The following is a 25,748-nucleotide window of genomic DNA, read 5'->3' as shown; positions in this document are numbered from 1 at the left end:
GGGGACAGCTGCAGCATTGGTCAGATGCTGCAGCTATATAGGTGAGAAGTACAGTTCTCCTTTAACTGATCTAGGAGTCTTTCCTGCCCATAAAAAGGAAGAAATAATTTGTCAGTTTTGCCAAAAAGGGTTTTGGTAATGGGACAGGAGTTTGTTGAAAAAAATAAAGACATTTCAGTAGTAATTTTTTTTTGAGAAGGTTTACCGGACCTACTGGGGTTAGAGCAAGAGACTTCCATGTTGTGCATATACGGGCAAGACAGCCTAGTAGCCGGTTAAGGTGTAAAGCAATGATTTACCCAATGCTTTATAGTAAAGAACAAAAAGTTGTACTTATATCATAAAAATTTATTTTATAAACATAATATATTATCATAATTTATAAGTTAAACAAATAAATGCAAATATTGAAAAGGCAGCAGACATAAATTATTTTATAAGAGCTTTTTTTAGGCTGACCACTCTGTTGTTATTCACATTTTCACACTTCAGCCAGCTGTTGCTCTTCAGAAAACGGTTGACTCTCTTTTTAGCGGTGCTGAATTCGTACTGACCGGAAGCATCAAAGAAATAAAGTAGTTCTGAAAAGAAAAAAATATATTTTGTTTTATCAGTTTTTTCTCTTCTTTTTTAAAAAATTAAGTAATTTCATATTGGAGGATGAGTAATATGATCACCCTCCACACTTAATACAAAGTAGAGGGTAAGTGGAAATGCCCCAAAATGACTAGATTTTGGATAAGGATCTTTACTCTAATACACTCAGTAACGGAGGTGATCATCCCCACAAAGCCTGAAATTGCCCTTTTTCAGAAACTAGACATTTAAGCTCCTAAACACCAGAAAAAAACATATCCTACATTATCCAGCATTTGCCATTGCTAGGTGTTGGAACCAGTTGTTCGCCTCCCATGAATACTAAACTGGATAATGATTAACAATAAACTTTCAAGTACCCTCAATTATACCCAGTCAAAGTTTGATAAGACCTGGAAACCTTGGCTGCAGTACCTGAAGAGTCTAGTCTAGTGCGACCTGGGGATCTTGGTCACATCGTTTCCATTTCAGTCCTTTCTCTCTAAACCTTCTTCTTGTCTCCCCCTTGCCCTGCCTCTTCCTTCCTTCCTTTGGATGACTAAGTAAAATTTCGACTTTATGGTAATGTGTTTTTGTTTAGGTATTTGGTGCTAGTAAGACAGCAGGCGAGAGTGTGAAATAAGAGAGATGTCCACATTAGAACCTCTCATGTTCTAGCAATTGCTGACATGTAACGGTATTTCTCTTTTTTAACTGAATGCTTTGCCTTTGCTATATTGGTTACACCATGAAGGGACTCTGGACCCAGGTTTATTTCTACTTTTCCCCCTCATGGGGGTTTGTTAAATGCATAAAAACTTATTAAAAAGATTAAAATCTAAAAAGTAGAGGGTAATCTTTTCACAACTGGCAGTTAAATGGAGCAGAGCTGACTATGTGCTGCTGGGAAACCATTAAAATGTATGGAAAACCAGTGAGCTTCTCTTAAGTGATTCTTTTTTGTCTGTTAAAATACACCATTAAAAGGGCACAAAATCCTGATAGTCCTGCAAGAAATCCAGTGAGCTTGTGGAAGCAGTGTTGTGATCCCAGAACATAATACTTGTGATCTGTGAACACAGAACACCTCCATCTATAGAATGGATAAGAGGAAGGAGATTGTGTAGTCCTAACATACTTCCTGTCTTTTATAGATTCTTTACAGTGATTTGTCAATAAAGAAAGTGTGTTACTGGCAGTATCACCAGGTGAAAATATAGATAAAAATGTCCAATAAAAGAAAAGTAAGGCAGCCCAGAGATCTAAGGATTGGTAAGCCGAAATGTATATTATTCTTGAGTTTGGATATAATTTAAAGTGGTTCTAAAGGCTGAAGGTTTTTAACCGTCATGCATTTTATGCATGACAGTAAACAATCTTCTGTATGCAGCAGCCCCCCAGCTTCCCCAATCCTTACCTGACCTACCTCCGATCCAGTGATGTTCACGATTGACACAGCTGTCCCATGACTCTCCCTCCTCATTGGTTGAGACAGCAGCAGGAGCTCATTGGCTCTCACTGCTGTCAATCACAGCCAGTGAGCAAATGAGGAGAGAACAGGCTCTATGTGTCATATGGACGCATAGAGCAGCAGCCCGGAAGTGAGCCCTCAGCATTGCCCTCAGGGCATGGAGCTTTTTCTGGGGCCATTGCTCAAGGGGTAGGGGCCAGGAGTGATGGCGGGGACCCAAAAAGGAAAGGATCAGAGCTGCTCTGTGCAAAACTATTGAACAGCGCAGGTAAGTATAAACCCAAAGCTTTAATACCACTTTAAATGGAACCTGTTGTTTTGCCTTGCATGGCTAAAATCATGGGTTTGTTTTATGGTACACCTAATAAACAAGATCCATCATTCTTCTTGCAGGAAATGAGTTACACACAATTGCACAAAACCTTTGTTTTCCTGCTAAGTTTTTACTTTGAGCCACAAAAAACTAAAACTTGTTTTTATCATCTTGTTTTCCTACTGAATGTTTAGAAAGACGTGTTAATTTTATTGGTCTGACTCATAAGGGGTCCATAAAAAAATACACAGTTCTACTATATTTTCTTACCATCCTTTTGGAAAACAGCGTGAACTCTATCTCCAACACCAGCAAAGCCATCAATTATTTTCTTAGGAGTTACAGAATCCATTTTCTGCTTCTTTTCATCAAAACTAAAAAATAACAGACAGGTTAGAAGAAACGATTTTCCAACATTTGCATGAATTATTGTAAAGTTATTAATTCGCTAATTTCCTTGAAGATGAAAATGTATTTCTTCACAATGCTTATAGATGCAGAGGTGAAGTAGTTCACCAAGTGCTTTTACTCCTTGTTTAGAATATGTAAGTACTTTAGTGTGCATGATCTGGCCACATTTTAATTTCAAATACTATATCATTTTATTTTATCTGTACCAAGCAACACCAATAAAATCCCTCCATGATTTTAGAGAAAAATGTCACTTAAACTGGTCTTACCTCCAGAATTTGTCATCTACAAAGAAGTAGGTCTTATCTGTGTTTTCATCATGGACTGCAGCATCAATTCTCCTAACAGTTCTGGGAAAGCCCAAGTCATAGATGCTTTTTGGTGAATCCTTTGTGACTTCATCACCATTAATAACCCAATATTTAGCACCTAATTAAAAAAAGAAAAAAAATCTATTTATTAGCAACAACAACAAAAAGAACAAAACAATACTTCATACATTCCAGAATATGCTTAGGCATGCATTGTATCCAACAGGAGCACACATAAAGATGTTATCTACTGACAACTAAATAGGTTATACTATTTCCATGAAATTCCACAGAAAAATAAGAAGTACACACCTTTGAAGACAATAACCCTGTCCTTTTCTATGTACTCGTAAGCAGCTTGAATGTGAGTTGGAAGTGCAGGCCAAAATGATTTGATTAAATGGTGCTCGGCCAGTGAATTGGGAGAAATCTGACGCCAGAATGTTCTAGAAAATACAAAAGAGTTAAATCATTTATCTTTGTATATTTTTGGTGTAAATCTAAGACTACTGCATTAACATGATTTTTATGCCCCTCCCTCTGTTTCTTAGTAACATTGTTTACAAAGGGCACTATTCCTTCTTTTCAAACTCATGTTGGTAATATTGCTTTAAAAGGCCTATTTTGAAGCCCTTTGAGATGTAACAATGGGGGTTATGTACGAAAGGTAAATCCATGTTGCACTGCAAGTGCACTTGAAAGTGCAGTCACTCTAAATCTAAGGGGTAGATCTGAAATGAGTAGAAGCTCTGCTGATTTTATCATCCAATCATGTGCAAGCTAAAATGCTGTTTTTTTTTTTCCTTGCATGTCCCCCTCAGATCTACAGCGACTTTTGTGCATTTGCAGTGCAAATGGATTTTCCTTTAGTAAATAACCCCCAATGTGCTTATAGCCTCAGGTTGTGACCAAACAGTGAAATATACATGTGACATCATATAAATTATATCTATTGTCATTTTTTCTAGAGAGTAGCTATTTTTTATAGAGTCCCTTATGTAGAGTCAACTTTCAATCAGGTCATACCCAGCCCACAGGCTCACAGTGAGACAGAAAAGCAGCAAAGAACAATGGGTTTGATTTACTAAAACTGGAGAGTGCAAAATCTGGTGCAGCTTTGCATGGTAGCCAATCAGCTTCTAACATCAGTTTGCTTAATTAAGCTTTGACAAAAAAAAATGGAGGCTGTTTGGTCCTTCTATGCACAGCTGCACCAGATTTTGCACTCCAATTTTGGTAAATCAGCTCCAGTCATTGTGGAGCACTACTAGGCAGAAATCACATAATAAGCAAATATGGCTGCATCCATTTAAATATACTGCTATTTACAAGCAATAAATGTAAATGTGTTTTTCCAAACTAACACAGATTGGTCTTCTAAGAGAGTAAAGGAAACTGCCATTGCTGACTTCTCCACCTGAAAATGCTAGTTGATTGGCTACCATAATGACCATCTGGCTTTGATACTCTGAGTCACTGCTTTGGAACTAGTATGCAGGTAAGGACTTTTCAGCATACTTGGATCGGTCAATGGTTTGGACTGTATTAAAATCAGTAGTTTAGTAATACTGCCAGATAACTTGCATTTTTAAGTATATCAGTAGTGGCAGCCAGGTGTATTTAAGCTCATCACATTCTCATATACAGTATATCTAAAAATAATGTAAAACATCATAAATTCTCAATAAACTAAAAATAAAAAAAATATATTTAATTAAAGGTTAAAGCTTACTTGTTGGTGAAGAATAATATCTCTCCGCGTAAAGTTGTCACAGCATCAAAAGTGATTGGTTGGCAGGAAGAAGGAGTGCTTGGTGGTTGTGGTTGTACTGGGACTTCTCTGGCTCCTGTAATAAAGTATCAACTGTTATGACACAGCAACCTTCTATAAATTGCAGAGTCACCCATTCTCTTCCTAATAGAATCTGTTAGGGATTTTCTTTCTCTTACCATAGAGTGACTGAATTCCTCTAACATCATCGTCAGGCAGGTGGAATTCACTGGGTTCAGTGAAGTGGTAAGTTGGGTACATGAGGGCGCTGGGATCATTGGAGTGAAGGAGACCCAAGGAATGGCCAAATTCATGAGCAGCCACAAGAAACAAGTTATAACCTTAAATGAAAAAAATATATAAAATTAGAATGGGCACTGTGAATGATTGTACTGAAGCTGTAACATATCTAAGCAGGGGGGCACCAGCCAATGACTTTAGCTAGCATAGTCTAACTAAAAAAAAAAGTTTTTATTATATAACTATAATCTTGCAGTGATAACAATTGTTGTGTATATTACTGAACAGAGGGGAAAAAACTCACCTCTAGATCCAATAGTCCATGTTTCATCTTCATCAAAGTGAGCATCTCCTCCAATTCCATTACTTGGAGCAAAAGCATGAGCCAGAGTTCCATGTGGACCATCAAATGGCCAATAGTCATTGTGCACTGTAGAAAAAAAAAAATGTAGAATTTATCTCTCTGTGTGTTATAAAGGTTCAGTCTGATATGGCATGACATTGACTTATGAACATACCTTGTGCTGCAAATGAGATCTCAATATCAGAAAGACTGTCGTAAATTCGAGTAAAAGTCAAGGGGGTCACATCACTCCAAACCAGGAAGGCTCTCTGGATAGCTGTATCCACCTCAGCAGTGGGCATGTCCGGGGTGTAATTTACTATTCTAAATAAAAAACAATAAGATTGTTCTATTATTTCAAATTATTTGTAAAGGGGCATATCCATAGAACCACCCAATTGTCCTATATGATTAATGTGCTAGTTACTATCAGAATGATTTTCATATGTGTAGAGCATCCAGTATGACGAAATCAACTGTTTAACATTATGTAACATTTCAGTCTGATGGAGGCTGATGTCAGTGGGCTTTGCAGGTGTACAACCTTACTTGAGAGGGCCATATTCAGGAAAGAGGTTAAAGTCAACCAAGGTAGAACCAATGTCTGGTTGATCTTTGTTTTTGAGTATACTGCTGAAGACATTTCTCCTTGTTTCCTGTCCCAGAGATACAACAGGAAGTGGGGGGGGGATCTGTTAAATGCAGGGAGATTTCCTTCTTTGATATAGCCATCTAAGCAGTTGTCCACATTGGAAGATTTTCCCTCTATTACTGTTCAGATATCAGCTTTAAAATATTTATTGTCAATGACTATCGATACAGGGAGAGTAAATCTTCCTAGCAGTATAACAACCATAAAAAAACTGACATACTAAGCCTCCTCATCCCAAATAAAAACCAAAAGGTTTTGGCTGGATATACATTCATGAGATAAACATTACTGAAGTTAACTTGCAATCTACTATCACGTTATCCTCCCGAGCCCTACATATATATATTACTTTCTATGAAGGTAACACAATAGAATTTTTTGTACCTGTATGTCAGGTCTCTCTTCTTCCATCCAGAGTTTCCTGGGAATATGCTGTATTCACCCACATCAACAAAACCACATCTGGGTTGCTGCATCATTTCCATAGTGTCTGAGTCAAGAGTTCCTGTCACCTCCAAACCAAAGAAATTCTGCATCTCGCGTATTTTCTCTGAAAATTGACTGGTCGTTTTCTTCCTGGACTGGCGCACCCCATCTGTCTTAAGGTTGTAGTATTTTTTCAAATACTCCTGTAGATTAAAAAAAATAAAAATATCTCTCTTAATTTTATCTTTATATTATTAAGGGCTTTAGAAACAAATATGGCAAATGTATAGATGAAACAGAAAGATGTCAATAAAATGGAACATCATTAAAGATTCATCCAACATGGTGCAAAAGATTGAACATTTGTAATAATATAAATGATAGTGATTGATTAACCACTGGTGAATGTTTGGTGAACGTCACATTCACCGCTTTGTAAATGTGTCCTTTTGAGGATTTTTTAATGTTATTCTAATGTGGTCTTAATTAAATTAATTAAATGTCCATTGGCTCTCTGTGTTATAATATGCCTGTATGAGTAAGAGTTTAAACACATAGAAAGTTTGTACATTTTGGTCAGACTTATCTAGTAGATGTTCACTAAGGGTATATTAAAGAGGAACTCTCTCCCTTCCTCCAGTTTTTCCCCCTGCTTACCAGGAAACTACATTTTATTTGCCTAGCAAACAAAAGCAAAAAAAATAGATGGATATTTGTGTAGCAGAGGGAGGGGGCAAGGTGGAGAGGAGGAAACATATTTTTAAGACTAAATATCCCAGCACTACTTATCAAGAAGCACAGAGAGCATTAGTAATGGTAAAAAGTATGACTTGCCCTGATCACATATACAGATTATAAGAAATACAATAGGAAGAAGGTTTTTAAACACATTGCCAAGATTAAATTGATCCCTTTCATATGAGTATAAAAAAAAACAGATAAGGCTATACTTTCCCTTTAATATACTCACTTCAGCAAACTTGGCGTTCTCTTCATTGTCCTGTGAAGTTTCAGCTAAAGCTGAGTAGTATGCTACTGAAAGTAGCATAACGAGAAACAAGTCCTTCATTGCTGAAAATCTTATGATCCTTCAGGGTTCTCAATAGTTTCTGATTTCCTATGATATTCTGAGTCCCCGGCTTGTTCTTTTATACCATACCTGCTGGAATAATGAGCCAATCTGTAGAAAGTGACTCACCATTTACAACTTCCGCCATTCACAGCAAAAAGTAAACTTCATTCTCTGACAACGAGTTATTACAAAGTGCAAACTAAGTAAAGCCCACTCTTGTGTAACATTTCTTCTGTATACATGATTAATGGTCAGGAAGAGGTTTTGGTGTGAAGCTTACAAATAGGACTTTGTGGTTATGTTTTTTTTTTTTTTTTAATTTTCACATATTTAAAAAAGTTAAATATTAATGACTTTGATTAAAAAAATAGTAAAATCGACATAATAATCATAATAATAATAATAATACAAATTATATTTAAATTATGTTAATACTAATGTACTACTACTGCTGATACTACTACTGCTACTACACCACAACCACTACTACTGCTACTACACCACTCCTACTACTACTACTGATAATATAATAATAATAATAATAATAATAATAATAATAATAATACTTTTTATTATTTTGTTCATTTATTTTATTTTTTTTAGAAGGAAAGTATGATGTAAATAAGATGTTTTGAGCCAAATACTGCTCCCTATTTAACCCTCCACATTCCTCTCCTGTACATACTGCCCTCTGACATACTCTCTGTACTCCTCTGCAAATACTGCCCATTGTTATAACCTCCACAATCTCCTCCTGCACTTACTGCCCTCTATAATACCCTCTGTGCTTTTCTTCTGAAAATACTGTCTTCTGTTATACCCTCCATACTCTTCTCCTATACTTACTGCCCAATGTTGTACCCTTTGTACTCCTCTCCTGCACATACTGCCCACTGTCATACCCGCAACACTCTTCTTCTGCACATACTGTCTTCTAAGACACTTTTCCTTTCTTCTACAAATGTTTGTTATAGCCTCAACCTTTCCCATTCTGGAACATGTACACTTTTGCCAGTCTTAAAGTAGAACTATTGGATAGAGCAAGGGAGGGTTATAACCTATCATATTTTTATTATGCTTATTGCTTACACCTACAACTTATTAAAAAGAAAAAAAGCTTTTAGTTCTATCCATTCTCCAATCCTCTCTCAGATACAAAGTAAAATGCCCTCTGTTTCTAAATACTTTGTTGTCTATGGTTTTGCTTTTTTTGCTTATGCCTTTCCCTTATAAAACTCTCCAGTGTATAAAACATCAAGCCCCCAAACTCTACCCAACTCCCTGTATATATATAGAACGCCCACCCTCTAAATGAACAGGCTCTATACCATTCCGGCAGCCTTTGTGTTGAAATGCTGCCACTTCACTTCTACCCCAGCCGCAGGAGATATTTCACTCTCCAATTCATTTCTAATTATTACTAGACATTTAGAATACTTGTGTTCCAACACAGTGGCCACTGTAAAGCTCACTTGTGGGCTTGAAGGTTTGTGTCAGGTCGGCAAATAGATCTTAAATTGTACACATCAGTATCAATAACATCTCCATGTAAATGGGAAGATTGAAAGTGTATCTGAACCCAGAACCCATAATCAAATTTTGATTATGTGGTAATTCTTTGGTGATTCTGTGAATAGCACATTTCCTGTTCCTGGGTGACTACATTAATTTATACACTGTCATTTATGTAGGAAGCCATCTTTCTGACCTAATACAGAAGGTATGTTCTAGTACCTAACAGTGCTTTCTCTTCTATGCATGAGTTGGTTTCTAGTGATTTTTACTTAAAGTGAGGTTCCACCCTAAAGTGGAACCTCCGCTGATCGGATCCCTCCCCCCCTCCGTTGTCACAATTGGCACCTTTCAGGGGGGAGGGGGGTGGAGATACCTGTCAAAGACAGGTATTTACACCCACTTCCGGGCATAGACTCCCGTGGGAGTCCACGCCATTTCCTGTCCTGCCGCGCTGTCTGCTGGGACACACACGGGTCCCAGTGACAGCGCGGAGAATTAGATAAGTTAGCTTCCAATTTCTCTGAATATAACTAAACTATAGATCTAGTATGCAGTTTCTTTGATGTATCTTGCCTGCACATGAATTATCCTATATGTTACGACATATGTGGGCTCTTGGGCTGCTTAGTATGCCCTTTATTATCACCAACACATTTGTGTGAATTCAGATAGACATGAGTCACTGTGTTGTTGAGTTTATAGACTTCTTCCTTTCCTAAGATTACGATAGCCTGATCTTTACACAGATAGTAACATCCTCCTCGTTTCCTGACATGTTATGGAAATAACAGAATTCTGTTGGGTTAATATTCCTTAGGGTGTGTTTATATCTCACTAAGAGACATATGTTTATGAGGTTAATCATTTTAAACAAGTTGCTAATTCTATAACCATTACCAATGCCAATATAAATGGTTCCTTTTTAGAATTTTCGTTGCATCATTTGTTTTGTTTATTCATTAATAATTTTCTTCTTTCTTAAAGGTATGTCGTTTTTTTGAATGAAGTAGTTGAGGATCAGAACCTCTCTCAACCCCTATATAGCCCTCTCAAGTACACTCCCCAACCTAATTCACATAAACACAAGAAATATGTTCATAATGTAAATCCATTTATTAAAAAAAAACATTTATTACAAAAACAACAATATAAACACCCAAATTATAAATGTGCACAAAGTACCATGTATACCAGCACTGGGATCAAATAGCAAAAATAATCCTCCAACGTTGGTCCAATATCCATCGCATTCATTGCAGATCAACTTCCAGTAGATCAGCTCTAGCAGGATAGTGAGTGTTTGTATGTTTTTTTTCTTTATTTCCTCCCATATACGTAATGTCCTATAATTATAGTTTTTGGTGATTTTATAATATGGATATAGCCTTTATAAAGAGTATACTGTCTTTATAACACCCATATACAGTATATTGGTAAATATTGTAAACACTAGCAAGAGCATTGTTTGTTCCAATAACGTATTTTGACATCTTGATGCTTTAGCAATTAATAAATATATAAAATCATAATACCATAATTAAGAATTTCAGTTTTCTAAAAACATCGGATTGTTTGAAAAGATAACACCTATACAGGAGTAAGGGCTACTAGTTATAAATAAGCTCATATAAAGAAATTATTACTAGCTAACCCGCAAAATTGGCTACTTGGGAAACTAGCCTTCAGAAAGAGGAAATTACCATTAACAATTCTGGTATACTGTATCATAAGCTTTAGTACTAAGTTAGTCCTGAGGATGGCAGGCGATCTTTAGAATAACAGTTCAGGGTTCTAAAGAACTCACAGCTGTAGAGATAGGGAAGCTTTATATGTCAGTTCTTGGGAAAAGAAAATGCAAAGATATGTTTTTGCATAGGTAAAATAAATTGTCTTCATGTAGGTAGAAAATCTTTTAAAATCTACTCCTAAAAAAATCTGTACTCCCTCCTACAAGATCCAAATCTTGCTAATTCTGTAGTTTTGGGGGTTATAGTCCAATAGGTTTCAATATGTTAATAACATGGATATGTTTTAAGTGTGTTTGTTTCACTGGATCTTGAAGACAGAAAACAGAAGAGATACACTACATAGATGAACATGTCCCGGTGTAAACCATGTTAAATGAACTGTAGTACCTTTCTGCAAAAAGCACCAAAAAACGCATAGGTGTGAACCAGGTCTAAGATGTTTAGTAATAGCAGCATGCGTTTTTTGTATCACCTGCCATTAAAGGATTAAAAAAAACAAAAATTTGTTATTTATAGTACAAAAAGAGCAGATAATTGCTACTATAAGGGGTTCATTTATACTGTGCAACAGTGAAAGTAATAATATATATTACTTATAACATATATATAGAAATAAATACACCCAGAAGTAGGATATATAGGCATTTTAACAATGAGTCAGACATGCAGCTATATGAAGGGTGGAAGGGAGATATAAATCTTTCATATTAAAGTAGTTCTAAAAGCTGAGACTTTTTTTTCATGGATATGATCATTTTAAATATATTGCACAATAGTGGTAAAAGTTTACTTTAATTGTAATGCCTTTTATTACCTCCAGTCTATCAGCCTCCACCCTCTCTGGGTTCAGATGCTGATCTTTCCTGCACAGAGTGATTATTTTTAAAATAACAAATATGTTGTTACTTACCTGCTCTGTGTAATGGATTTGCACAGAGCAGCCCTGATTCTCCTTTTCCGGAGTCCCCCACCAATGTTTCTGGCTCCTGGCTCCTCGTGCCCTCAGAATGCCCCAATAGCAAGCTGCAAAGTATAGTATAGAGCGCCCCTATAGCAAAGTAAAAAACACGTCTTCCTTTAGAGCCACTCACTTCCTGCCCAGGACTACATTTCCCATGAGGCATTGCTCCTCACACATTCACAAGTTGTAAGGCACTTACTGACATGTATGGACAGTGTACTGAGCTGTATGTGTGCTGCACTGTATTTCCTGATATGTAAACAAATAATGCATTCTGTATGCAGACCAACTAATTGGCTGACCAACTATTTCATAATCAATTAGTTGTTTCCACCCTACTTTTAGGTACCCTCTTCAGTCTTAAATTATCCTACTTACTTGATTTTTTTCATTAATACACTCTTTCCCCATCATCCCTGATAGCCCAGTGGAGGTCTCCTCATTAGAATGATGTGCCCTCACCCTATCTAGGTGGCATTACCTGTCCCCAACACCAGATATTTTGAAAACTCAGCAACTATTCTGTAAATGTTCTTTTTATCAAAGAAAGCAACCTGATCTTCTTTATATCCAAGAAACCAAGCCATCCCTAATTTCCACGACCTAGCTACCATCATATACATAGGTTGTAATATGTATTACATAGAAATACATATAACTTTTGTTCAGGGGTGGATTTCACAGTGAAATGGGGTGGCCTTGACTCAACACTTTCACAGCTCACTGTTGCTGCTTCATTTATGCCGCATACACACGACCGGACTTTTTGACAGCAAAGGTCTGACGGAACGAGTCAGTCGGACAATTCAAACTTGTGTGGGCTCCATCGGACCTTTGCTTGCCAAAAATCCAGCGGACTTTAGAAATAGAACATGTCTTAAATTTTTCCACTGGAACTCCGCCGGACCGAGAAATCCGTTCGTGTGTTTGCTAGTCCGACGGACAAAAACCGACGCTAGGGCAGCTATTGGCTATGAACTTCCTTATTCTAGTCCAGTTGTACGTCATCACGTTCAAATCCGTCGGACTTGTGGTGTGATTGTGTGTGGCCAAGTCCGTTCATTCGGAAAGTCAGTCGGAACTCCGCCGAAACTCCATCGGAAAGACCACCGGACCTAGTCTCTCGAAAAGTCTGGTCGTGTGTACGCGGCATAAGAGTTTCAATGGAGGAGCAATTTAACTACTTCCCACCCAGCCAATGTACATATACGGCTGGGTGGGAGCCGCCTCCTTCTGACTGGACGTTCAGGAACGTCCTTCAGAAGGAGGGGGATCACGCGCGCGCATGCCCGCGCAGCGGCACGATCCCGATGCGCTCGTGTCACTCGGACACGGCGCATCTCAGATCGGCAGGAGGGCTCTGTGATTGGCCCTCCTTATCACATGACGGCCGTCATATGATCTAAACAAACAGCCGGTTGCTAGGCAATCGGCTCTCCTCTCCTCACACGGAAGTCGTGGCTTAGGAGAGGAGAGCAGATCGCTGCAGCCGGCTGGTGGTCAGTGAGTATGAGCTGTTTTTACAGCTTTTTACTCACTGTTCACTAGTCTAGTGTAAACCTACAGTGTAAACACACATGTCCCCACACATGTCCCCAAATAATAAAAAGACATGTCCCCAAATAAAAAAAACACATGTCCCCGACATATGTCCCACTAAAATCACATGTCCCAATGATTATCTGCACACATATGTACGTGATCACCTGCACACATATGTACATGATCATTTGCGTACATATGTCCGTGATCACACAAACCAATTATTATACACTTAACGGAATTGTTTTTACCAAAAACTGGCTTAAATTTATGCCAAAATTAGATTTTATTGGATTTCTTTTAAATAGAAAAAAGAAAATATATATATTTTTTTCAAATTTCTGCTTTTTTTGCGCTTATATCGCAAAAAAAATAAAATGGAGTCGTGAATAAATACCGCCAAAATAAAGCTCTATTTGTGCAAACAAAATGATAAAAATTTCATTTGGGTACAGTGTAGCATGACCGCGCAATTGTCATTGAAAGTGCGAGAGCGATGAAAGCTGAAAATTGGGCTGGGAAGGAAGGGGGCGAAAGTGCCCTGTATTGTAGTGGTTAAAGCGGAGTACCACCCAAAATTGGAACTTCCGCTCATTTGTCTCCTCTCCCCTCCACAAGAGGCCCTTTCAGGAGGGAGGGGGGACCGGATACAGGTATTCTGTTCCCACTTCCAGGAGTCCGCACTGCAGGCCCTTGTCATCACTGAGAAACGCATCTGGAGGAGAGCACGCAGTGACGTCACAACGCCGTTCGTTTAGGAGGACAGGCTCCATTTGTACATGCCGGCTGGCATTGTTTCTTATATGCATTCTGCTTTTACAAAACTGTAAGTGCAACCTTTAATAAATAAATGTGATACGTTTTAAATATACGACACAATGGCAGTCCTTCTCTTTCTCCTGAGCAATATATGAAAGTATACGGACACCCGGACGGATGTTGTGTACAGTTGTACCTGGTTCCCATTTGAGTTGTGGATATCTGCAAGCTTAAAGGCCCTAGGCTGGGTTTAGCCAACTGCCTTTAATGCTTGCCATCCGGTAAGCACAATTTACATCTGCATTGATTGGGCACTTTTTGGGGTTCATGCATGCGCACTGTGGCTTCAGTATTTTTTCCCTGTGATCATTTAAGCAATATTTTCCTGGGACTTTGTGGGATCATGGACATTAATGTATTCATTTTATAGCACAGCTTTTCTGATCTTAGGTATGATTACTAAAGTCCAGAACTTTTCTGGGAGACCCCACTGATGCAAAAAAAGGTAAGTGTGTTAGATTTTAATGATGGAAAATGGGGCAAAATCTTTAATAAAGGGGCTGTGCCTGTTTACATTGGTTTGGCTTGCTTTGCATTTACAAACACTTTACCACTGTATGGGACTAACCAAAAAAAAAAGGAATTACATTCATATTGGTCAACCCTCCCCATCCATCACATGCCCATCTTTTCCTCAGAAATGCATGCCCAGAACCAGATATCTCATGATTATGAGATTCCTACACTATAATGATAATAACCAGTGCCCTCTCTGAAATGACCCAAATTATGATAAGCTTTATAAAATTCAGCCACTACTAAATTATTTTTTTAAATCTTCCCCCAGTTGTTTACCCCAGACCAACACACATGCGTGGATGAGTCCCTTGTCAAATTTACTGACAGGCTGGGCTTCAAACAATTTATTCCTACCAAAAGGGCCCGCTATGGGGTGAAGCTGTATAAATTGTGCGACCGAACTACATGGCATACAAATGCCTTCATGGTATACGAAGGGAAGGACACTCATCTGCATCCTCCTAATTGCCCAGACTACATGGGATCAAGCAGGAAAGTTGTTTGGGAACTCATAAACCCACTCCTGGAGAAAGGCTACATTTGTACATAGATGACTTTTATACAAGTTTGCCCCTGTTGCGCAACTTTTACAGAAAGAACACTCCAGCATGTGGCACCGTAAAGATGAACCAGAAGGGCTTTCCTCAAAGCCTCATCAAAAAGAAGTTAAGAATAGAGATGGACGAACTTCCGACGGGACGTTACGCAAACCGCGAACGCGGCCAAAAGTGCGTGAACCGCAAAGTTTGCGGCCGGCCCTTTTGACTTCAATGGCAGGCGAACTTTAAAAACCTACAGGTCATATTTCCAGCCACAAAATAATTACTAGCTGTACACACATAGTCCCACCACATAGCCACTGACATAACACATGTATGAAGTGAATCTGGGATCGACAACTACAAGCATTCTTTTTTTATCTGTGAAATTATGACAATTTAGGACTCAGGAGCGCATGAAGGCAATGGAGGAGAGGAAAGGTCAGGGTAGGCTATGAAGAGGGTGCAGGAGATGATCACCAGCACTGTGATATAGAGCACTGATACCAGCACCGTGATAGAGTGCACTGACACCAGCACCGTGATATAGAGCACTGACACCAGCACCGTGATAGAGTGCACTGACACCGGCACCGTGATAGAGTGCACTGACACCAGCACCGTGATATAGAGCACTGACACCAGCACCGTGATAGAGTGCACTGACACCAGCACCGTGATAGAGTGCACTGACACCAGCACCATGATATAGTGCACTGACACCAGCACCGTGATATAGAGCACTGACACCAGCACCGTGATAGAGTGCACTGACACCAGCACTGTGATAGAGTACACTGACACCAGCACCGTGATATAGAGCACTTATACCATGACCGTGATAGAGTGCACTGACACCAGCACCGTGATAGAGTGCACTGACACCAGCACCGAGATAGAGTGCACTGATACCAGCACCGAGATAGAGAGCACTGACACCAGCACCGTGATATAGAGCACTGATACCAGCACCGTGATAGAGTGCGCTGACACCAGCACCGTGATAGAGTGCACTGACACCAGCACCGTGATATATAGCACTGACACCAGCACCGTGATAGAGAGCACTGACACCAGCACCGAGATAGAGAACACTGACAGCAGCACTGATACCAGCAACTCGCTGCTGGGCCCCAAAAATATGACACCGGTCAACCTCTTCAAACAAGAGGCTACGGGCATATAGTACGGTGTGCTTTTTTTGTACAAGGAAGTGAGCCAAATGTAGAAAAAAGGTATGTGTGCTCGATTAACTAAATAGTTTATAGAGATGTACATGGTCTACTGGTCACATGTGTTGAATTCCTCCGAGATCCATGCCTCATTCATTTTTAGAAATGTGAGGTAGTCAACACTGTCGTGAGCTAGGTGAGTGCACTTATCGGTAACGATCCCCCCTGCTGCGCTGAACGTCCTTTCGGACAGGACACTGGACGAGGGGCAGGCCAACAGTTCCATTGCAAATTGGGAAAGCTCTGGCCAGAGGTAAAGCCTGCCCACCCAGTAGTCCAGGGGTTCATCACTCCTCAGAGCGTCCACATCGGCCGTTTACCCGATGTACTCGCACACCTGTCGGTCTAGGCGTTCCCTGATGCTGGAACCTGGATGAGACCTGTTGATGGGTCGGTTGAAAGAATGACCTCATATCAGAAGTCACCAACACATCTTCAAACCGCCCTCTTCTTGCAGGCGCTGTTGGATTGGTACCCGCAACTCTTTCTCTGGGAGTGGGAATTCCTCCTCTGCCAGTGCATGCAAAAGCAGAATGCAGCATTTCTCGAAGCAAGGCCTGGAAGTGCTCCATTCTGACAGCCCTCTGTGACAGTGGTAACATTTCCGCCATTTTGTGTTTGTACCGGAGGTCTCAGTACCTTGCCACCCAGTTCTGGTCCTTGACCCTTATGCTTTTTATACGGGGGTCCCTGTTAAAAGATTGGAGCATGAAGGCACCCATTTGCACTAAACTGGCAACGGTGTGGTGGCCTGGCTCCTGCTCATCATCCAGGATAATGTTGTCCTCCTTGTTCTCCTCTCCCCATCCACGCACAACAACAGGGATCCCAGAAAGGTTGAAAGCATGCTCTTCTTGCTCCTCCTCATCCGCCCCGACACCATCCTCCTCTGACTCCTCTTCAGACTCCTGTTGTTGACTTGTCTCAGATAGAGTAGCCCCCCCGGGAATTCATCTAGCATTTTGACTTCCTCATCTTCCCGCTCCTTCTCCTCCACGGCTTGATCAATGACACAACGCAATGCACGACCCATAAAGAAGGCATAAGGTACCATGTCACTGATGGCGCTATGGCTGCAACCGACCAGTTTGGTGATCTCATCAAATGGCCGCAGAAGTCTGCATATGTCGCGCATGAGCAGCCACTGGCACGGTGAAAAAAAACCCAGATCCCCAGAACCTGTTCTGCTGCAGAGTTCATACAGGTAGACGTTAACTGCACGTTTCTGCTGGAGCCGCCTATCATGCATATAGAAGGTTCCATCGCGTCGGGCAATCGCAAATAAGACGTCTGACCGGCAGATTGTGTCAGCAAGGCGAGCCATGGCCGTGTAAGATCTTCTGAAATGGGCCGAGATTTTCCTTGCCTGCTGCAAGATGTCCTGGACCCCAGTGTATTAAACTGACCTGTCCCTGCTCCACACAGTGTCCTGTCCCTACACTGACAAAAGACAGCTGCAGAATCAGTCAGCAGTGCACTCAGCAATCACCAGCACAGCAGTGCACCAGAACCCTATATACTGTACACCTATACCAGTCCTTAAAAGGACCTTTGTGGTCCTAATAGTAATAGCTAGCTAGTGATTAAACTGACTGTCCCTGCTGCACACAGCATCCTGTCCCTCCCTACACTGACAAAAGACAGGCTGCTGCAATCACCAGCACAGCAGTACACTGAACCCTATATACTGTACTACACCTATACCAGTCCTTAAAAGGACTTTTCTGGACCTAATAGCTAGTGATTTGTGTCACTACAGTCTCTCCCTGCTCCACACAGCAACCTCTCCCTAAACTGACATAAGACAGAATGTAAAATGGCCGCCAGATCAGGTCTATTTATAAAGTAGGGGGAATGTCCAATTGTCCATGTGCTGAAATGTCTCAATTGGCTGTCCTGTACCCCATGATGGATGTGTCATCATGGGTCTAAGTTCTTTCACACTGTAAACACATATGTCCGCCGGGGTGAACAGCGGCAATAGTCCGCCGATCGAGCGAATCACGAATACGCCAAATTCGCAGCGAACCGACCACCGGGCGAACAGTTCGGCCATCCCTAGTTAAGAAGAGGGGAGACAGTGAGTTTGTAGAATGAGGAAATTCTGGCTGTGAAGTGGAGGAACAGAAGGGATGTCTACGTGCTTTCTTCGATCCACAATAATACATTTGTGGAGATCAGAAGGAATGGCCCAATCGAAAAGCCAACATGTATCCACGAATATAATGTGTTCATGGAGGGTGTTGACTTCAATGACTAAATGCTCGAACCCTACCTTGCCACAAGACGAACATACCAGTGATATAAAAAGTATCATTTTATTTGTTTAATTTGGCCATATACATATTATCTATCACAACTCCACTGAAAGCCCCAAGCCCTTCCTTGGCTACCAGGAGGAAATCACCACTGCCCTTATATTCCCGAATTGCCCGATTCAATGTGATTAGCAGACTCTCTGAGCACCACTTTCCCGATAAAATCCCTCCCAGACCAACAGGCCAAAAACAGCAGAAAAAATGCTGGGTGTGCACCAGAGGAGCAGTTAGTAGAGACACCACTTATTATTGTCCCCAATGTCTTTCCCAACCAGGTTTCTGCATAGTTGACTGTTTCCGCCATTACCATACTTCACAAAATTATTAGTGAAGTATAGTAAACATAACCCTCACTTCCTGCCATTTACCTCCACACCTCTTATGCCTCTGCTTGATCTGTAACTGACCCTGGCTTGTTATTCGACCATGCTTCTGCCTACCGATTCTGTACATACCTCTGCCTGATCTGGAACTGACCATGGCTTGCTATTTGACCACGCTTCTGCCTATCAATTCTGTAATACCTCTGCCTGATCTAGGACTGACCCTGGACTATTTGACTATGCTTTTTGCCTCTTGGACTGATCTTGTACCCTGCCACTGGACTAGTGGGATTCATATCACAGGGGTCTCACATATGTGAGGGGATCCAGAATTGTTTTTCAGGATGAAGAAAACTATTTTTTTTTGTTTTCTCATTCCTAGATTAGGGTATGGAGACTCGGAGGCTTCAAAGAGATTTGGGTGGGAGAAGCCTTTATCCCTGTCCCCATTCTGTCCTGAATGAGGCCCTACTTCTGCCTGTGCCTGTAGGACCTATGCCATCATGCCTCTGCCTGTCTCATAAACTGACCACACCATATGGACCATGTTCCTGCCTACTACCAGGACCGATATTTTGGCACTGCTGACAATCTCTGCCTGCACTGACCCTGGACTGTATATGGACAGTATCCCTGCCTGCTGCCTGTACTGACTATGGACAGTATTCCTGCCTGTTGCCTGGACAATTGCATTCACTTTTGCTGACCAAGTCCCTGCCTGCTGCCTGGACCAGTGCTATCTTACTGTGGACAACTGCGCTACTAAAACCACAGGTAATCTTTTGTCTACCCTTTGCTCAGCAGAGTGTATTTCCGGTTGTAATTCTTGGCATGTGTATGCATGTTGGTCCTCTGTATGTAGTCAGGCTGTGTATTATGCTTTTAACAATGGGGTAATTTTGTGGGCATTTCCATTGTCCTGGTGCTCCAGGGCCTTCAAAAGTGTATCGGTGGTTGAGAAATTAGATGTGTAATATATGCTCCTAGAATGCCTGAAGGAGCTATTTCAATGTTGGGCCTCTGTATGTGGCCAGGCTGTGTAAAAGTTTCACACATGTGATATCGCCATACTCAGGAGGAGTAGCAGAATGTATTTTGGGGTGTCATTTTTGCTTGTACATGCTATGTATTGGGAATATCTTATAAATGGGCAAAATTGTGTAAAAATTCCACATTTTCCAAAAACATCTGGAAAAAAATAACCATTCAAAAAGACTCATTATGCCTCATAGATTATATGTTGGAGTATTAGCTTTCCAAAATTGGGTCATTTTGTGGGCGTTTCCATTGTCCCGGTGCTCCAGGGTCTTCAAAAATGTAATAGGTAGTCAACAAGTTAGATGTGTAATTTGTGCTTGTAGAACACCTGATGGTGCTCCCTGCATGTTGGGCATCTCTATGTGGCTAGGCTGTGAAAAAGTCCTAGACATGTGGTATCGCCATACTTAGGAGGAGTAGCAGAATGTATTTTGGGGTGTTTTTTGTGGTATACACATGTCATGTGAGAAAAATAACCTATTATAATGACAATTTTGTGGGAAAAAAAAAATCTTCATTTTGCAAAAAATTGTAGGAAAAAAATTACAACAAAAACCTTACCATGCATCTTACTAAATACCTTGGAATGTCTACTTTCAAAAAAGGGGTAATTTGGGGGGTATTTGTACTTTACTGGCTTGTTCGGATCGCAAGAAATGAGATCACCAGTACATTAGGTATGGTCAATTTTTTATGATTTGCACCACAGCTTGTAGACTCTCTAACTTTCACACAGATCAAATAATATCCACTAATTTGGGTTATTTTTACCAAAGATATCTAGCAGTATAAATTGTGGCCAAAATGTATGAAGAAAAATGTATCATTTGCAAAATGTTATCACAGAAACTAAGAAAAATTTGTTTTTTTTTTATAGCGCAAAAATAAAAAACCCAGAGGTGATCAAATACCACCAAAAGAAATCTATATTTGTATGAAAAAAGGACAAAAATGCATTTGGGTACAGTATTACATGACTGAGTGATTGTTATTCAAAGTGTGAGAGCACTGAAAGCTGAAAATTGATCTGGGCAGGAGGGGGGTTTAAGTGCCCAGTAGGCAAGTGGCTAAATTCAGTTCCTTTAGTGTAAGTTTTTTTTTTTTTTTTAATTTGTCTCCCTTGTAGGTATGACATATCACATTTCTTTTTTTTAACAATTACATTTATATCATTATATACAGTATCTCACAAAAGTGAGTACTAGTGATGGATGAACTTCCGATGGGACGTTTCGCGAACGCGCACCGCGAACGCGGCCGATCGTTCGCGAACCGTAACGTTCGTGGCGGGCCTCATTGACTTCAATGGGAGGCGAACTTTGCAAACCTACAGGTCAAATTTGCAGCCACAAAATAATTAATAGCTGTGCAAACATAGTCCCACCACATGGCCAATGATATAACACATGTGGTGAATCTGGGATCGAAAACTACAAGCATTCTTTTTTTATATGTGAAATTGTTGTGATAATTCAGGACTGTGGAGCGCATGAAGGCAATGGAGGAGAGGGAAGGTCAGGGTAGGCAAAGAAGAGGGTGCAGGAGATGATCACCAGCAGCGTGACATACAGCAATGACACCTGCACTGTGATAGAGTCATCTGACACCAGCACCGTGATAGAGAGCACTGACATCAGCAGCGTGACATACAGCAATGACACCTGCACCGTGATAGAGTGATCTGACAACAGCACCGTGATAGAGAGCACTGACATCAGTAGCGTGACATAAAGCACTAACACCAGCACTGTGATATACAGCACTGACAGCAGCACCGTGATAGAGAGCACTGACATCAGCAGCAGGACATACAGCAATGACACCTGCAACGTGATAGAGTCATCTGACACCAGCACCGTGATAGAGAGCACTGACATCAGCAGCGTGACATAAAGCACTAACACCAGCACCATGACATACAGCACTGACAGCAGCACCGTGATAGAGAGCACTGACATCAGCAGCGTGACATAAAGCATTCAAACCAGCACCGTGATATACAGCACTGACAGCAGCACCTTGATATACAGCACTGACACCTGCACCGTAAGCAGCCCCAGGAGGAAGTCAGCATAGCACAGGGATGGTGGGAGCCCCTCATAATGAGCATAGCACGGGGATGGTGGGAGCCGCTCATAATGAGCATAGCACAGGGATGGTGGGAGCCCCTCATAATATGCACAGCAGAGGTACAGTCCCAGGAGGAAGTCAGCACAGCACAGGGATGGTGGGAGCCCCTCATAATAAGCAGCCCCAGGAGGATGTCAGCATAGCACAGGGATGGTGGGAGCCCCTCATAATAAGCAGCCCCAGGAGGAAGTCAGCACAGCACAGGGATGGTGGGAGCCCCTCATAATAAGCAGCCCCAGGAGGAAGTCAGCACAGCACAGGGATGGTGGGAGCCCCTCATAATGAGCATAGCACAGGGATGGTGGGAGCCCCTCATAATATGCACAGCAGAAGTACAGCCCCAGGAGGAAGTCAGCACAGCACAGTGATGGTGGGAGCCCCTCATAATAAGCAGCCCCAGGAGGAAGTCAGCACAGCACAGGGATGGTGGGAGCCCCTCATAATAAGCAGCCCCAGTAGAAATATGACACCGCTCAACCTCTTCAAACAGGAGGGTACGGGCATATAGTACGGTGTGCTTTTTTTGGATAAGGAAGTGAGCCAAATGAAGAAATAAGGTCTGTGTGCTCGATTAAAAAAATTGTTTATAGACATATACATGGTCTACTGGTCACATGTGTTGAATTCCTCCGAGATCCATGCCTCATTCATTTTTAGAAATGTGAGGTAGTTAACACTGTCGTGAGCTAGGCGAGTACGCTTATTGATCACGATTCCCCCCTGCTGCGCTGAACGTCCTTTCGGACAGGACACTGGACAGGGGGCAAACCAACAGTTCGATTGCAAATTGGGCAAGCTCTGGCCAGAGGTCAAGCCTGCCCACCCAGTGGTCCAGGGGTTCATCACTCCTCAGAGCGTCCACATCGGCCGTTAACCCGATGCAGTCGGACACCTGACGGTCTAGGCGTTCCCTGATGCTGGATCCGGATGACACTTGTCGATGGGTCGGCTGAAAGAATTACCTCATATCCGAAGTCACCAACACATCTTCAAACCGGCCTCTTCTTGCAGGCGCTGTTGGATTGGTTCCCGCAACTCCTTCTCTGGGAGTGGGAATTGCTCCTCTGCCAGCGCACGCAAAAGCAGAATGCAGCATTTCTCGAAGCAAGGCCTGGAAGTACTCCATTCTGCCAGCCCTCTATGACGGTGGTAACATTTCCGCCATTTTGTGTTTGTACCGGGGGTCTAAGTACGTTGCCACCCAGTACTGGTCCTTGACCCTTATGCGTTTTATACGGGGAAGCGGTGTGGTGGCCTGGCTCCTGCTCATCATCCAGGATAATGTCGTCCTCTTCATTCTCCTCTCCCCATCCACGCACAACAACAGGGATCCCAGAAAGGTTTAAAGCATGCTCTTCTTGCTCCTCCTCATCCGCCCCGGCACCATCCTCCTCTGACTCCTCTTCAGACTCCTGTTGTTCACTTGTCTCAGATAGAATAGCCCCCCCTGGGAATTCATCCAGCATTGCGACTTCCTCATCTTCCCGCCCCTGCTCCTCCACAGCTTGATCAATGACACGACGCAATGCACGCTCCATAAAGAAGGCATAAGGTACCATGTCACTGATGGCGCCATGGCTGCGACTGACCAGTTTGGTAATCTCCTCAAATGGCCGCAGAAGTCTGCATGCGTCGCGCATGAGCAGCCACTGGCACGGTGAAAAAAAAACAGCTCCCCAGAACCTGTTCTGCCGCAGAGTTCATACAGGTAGATGTTAACTGCACGTTTCTGCTGGAGCAGCCTATCAAGCATATAGAAGGTTGAGTTCCATCGCGTCGGGCAATCGCAAATAAGACGTCTGACCGGCAGATTGTGTCGCCGCTGAATGTCAGCAAGGAGGGCCATGGCCGTGTAAGATCTTCTGAAATGGGCCGAGATTTTCCTTGCCTGCTGCAAGATGTCCTGGACCCCAGGGTATTTGACAAGGAATCGCTGCACGACCAAGTTTAAGACGTGTGCCATGCATGGCACGTGCGTGATTTTGCCCTGTTTCAATGCGCTAAGCAGATTGGCACCGTTGTCACACACCACTTTACCAACTGTCAAATTGAGCGGTGTTAGCCACTGATCTGCCTGTGAATGCAAAGCTGAAAGAAGTGCCGGGCCAGTGTGGCTCTTGGCTTCCAGGCACAACAGACGCAGCACGGCATGGCAACGTTTCACCTGGCATGTCGAATAGGTTCTGGGGAGCTTGGGCGGCGCAGCGGAAGAGACGCTAGCAGCGGAAAAGGAGGAGTCAGCCGAGGAGGAGAGGGAGGAGGATGGAGTAGGAGGAGGAGGAGAAGAAGGGCCAGGCCTGCATGCAATCCATGGCGGTAAAACCAAATCTACACGGGTGCCACGGGTTACATGCTTGACGGCCGTCAGAAGGTTCACCCAGTGGGCAGTAAAAGTGATAAACCTTCCCTGCCCGTGTTTACTAGACCACGTGTCTGTGGTCAGATGTATCTTGGCACCGACACTGTGTGCCAGAGATACATTGACTTGCCGCTGAACATGGCCATATAGCTCTGGGATGCCCTTCTGTAAGAAATACTTCCTTCCTGGGACCTTCCATTGTGGTGTTCCAATAGCCACAAATTTGCGAAAGTCCTCCGAGTCCACCAGTTTATATGGCAGTAGTTGGCGGGCTATGAGTTCTGACAAGCCAGCCGTCAACCGATGGGCAAGAGGGTTATCTGGCGTCATCATTTTTTTACGCTCGAACGTTAGGCCCACGGAAGCCTGCCTTTTTGCAGAAAAACGTGAGCTTGGCGTGATGGAAGGTGGAGTGGAGGACAATTGTGAGGAGAGAGGAGAAGGAGAAGTGGAAGACGAGGCTGGACGGTGAAAGCCTGGAGTGTGGCTTTGTGTGTTCCATTGCTCCCACTGGGCTCGGTGATGGCTGCTCATGTGCCTTCTTAAGGCGGTCGTCCCTAGGTGAGTGTTGGGCTTACCGCGACTAATGCGTTGACTGCAAAGATTGCAGATGGCAACGCTATTGTCAGTAGCGGACACGTTAAAAAAAGCCCACACTGCGGAGCCATGTGCCGGTGTCCTGGGAGCGCCAGATGTGACCGTACATGGTCGATGACTCGCTCCTGATACATTTGCAGTCTGCTTTGTCCCTCCTGTGCAATGTAAGTTATTCCTGCTTCTCCTCCCTATCTGCTGGTCCATATCTCCCTCTGAACTCCCCTCCTCTTCCTCTCTTGTGGGCACCCACGTGCCATCACTAGACACGTCAACATCGACATCACCTTCCCCACCGCTATAAGTAGAGATCTCGGAGTAGGCAGCAACACCGGGGACCAACCTCCTCCTTGGGCTGATCTGGGTACTGTCGTCAGACTGCTGAGTAGCGGTTGTTGCTACCTCCTCTTCCTGATCCAATACCAAGAGTGGCTGCGCATCAGAAATGTCTTGATACGGATCGGAAAATAATTCCTGTGACTCAAGCGGAAGGTATGTGGTGGTGGTGGTGTTGTTGGTGGTAGT

At 42.2% G+C, this 25,748-nt stretch overlaps 1 protein-coding gene across 1 annotated transcript; it reads right to left on the bottom strand.

Moving 5' to 3' along the window:
- Positions 1-327: 327 nt before the first annotated feature.
- LOC143984069 (matrix metalloproteinase-18-like) lies at positions 328-7,710 on the bottom strand. The gene is made up of 10 exons (XM_077484377.1): positions 7,485-7,710; positions 6,473-6,717; positions 5,612-5,760; positions 5,398-5,523; positions 5,033-5,194; positions 4,815-4,929; positions 3,395-3,528; positions 3,041-3,200; positions 2,631-2,734; positions 328-581 (listed from the first exon to the last, which is right to left on the bottom strand). Exons 1-10 carry the CDS (start codon positions 7,581-7,583, stop codon positions 430-432), a joined length of 1,446 nt encoding a protein of 481 aa, XP_077340503.1. The 5' UTR covers positions 7,584-7,710; the 3' UTR covers positions 328-429.
- Positions 7,711-25,748: the final 18,038 nt, after the last annotated feature.

This window comes from Lithobates pipiens, unplaced genomic scaffold, assembly GCF_037356315.1.
Source record: "Lithobates pipiens isolate NorthernLeopardFrog02 unplaced genomic scaffold, aLitPip1_a1.2 Scaffold_16, whole genome shotgun sequence".
In the NCBI taxonomy this organism is placed as follows: domain Eukaryota; kingdom Metazoa; phylum Chordata; class Amphibia; order Anura; family Ranidae; genus Lithobates; species Lithobates pipiens.
Note: the sequence above shows the minus strand (reverse complement) of the source record. Positions and strands in the feature narration are given on the sequence as shown.

Bases quoted from the DNA above. Each gene is read 5' to 3' on its own strand.
- LOC143984069 (XM_077484377.1), bottom strand. From the start codon at position 7,583: ATGAAGGACTTGTTTCTCGTTATGCTACTTTCAGTAGCATACTACTCA. The intron at 6,718-7,484 runs GTGAGTATATTA...TTTAATCTACAG, and splicing joins AGAACGCCAAGTTTGCTGAA to GAGTATTTGAAAAAATACTA. The intron at 4,930-5,032 runs GTAAGAGAAAGA...ACTTTATTACAG, and splicing joins AGGAATTCAGTCACTCTATG to GAGCCAGAGAAGTCCCAGTA.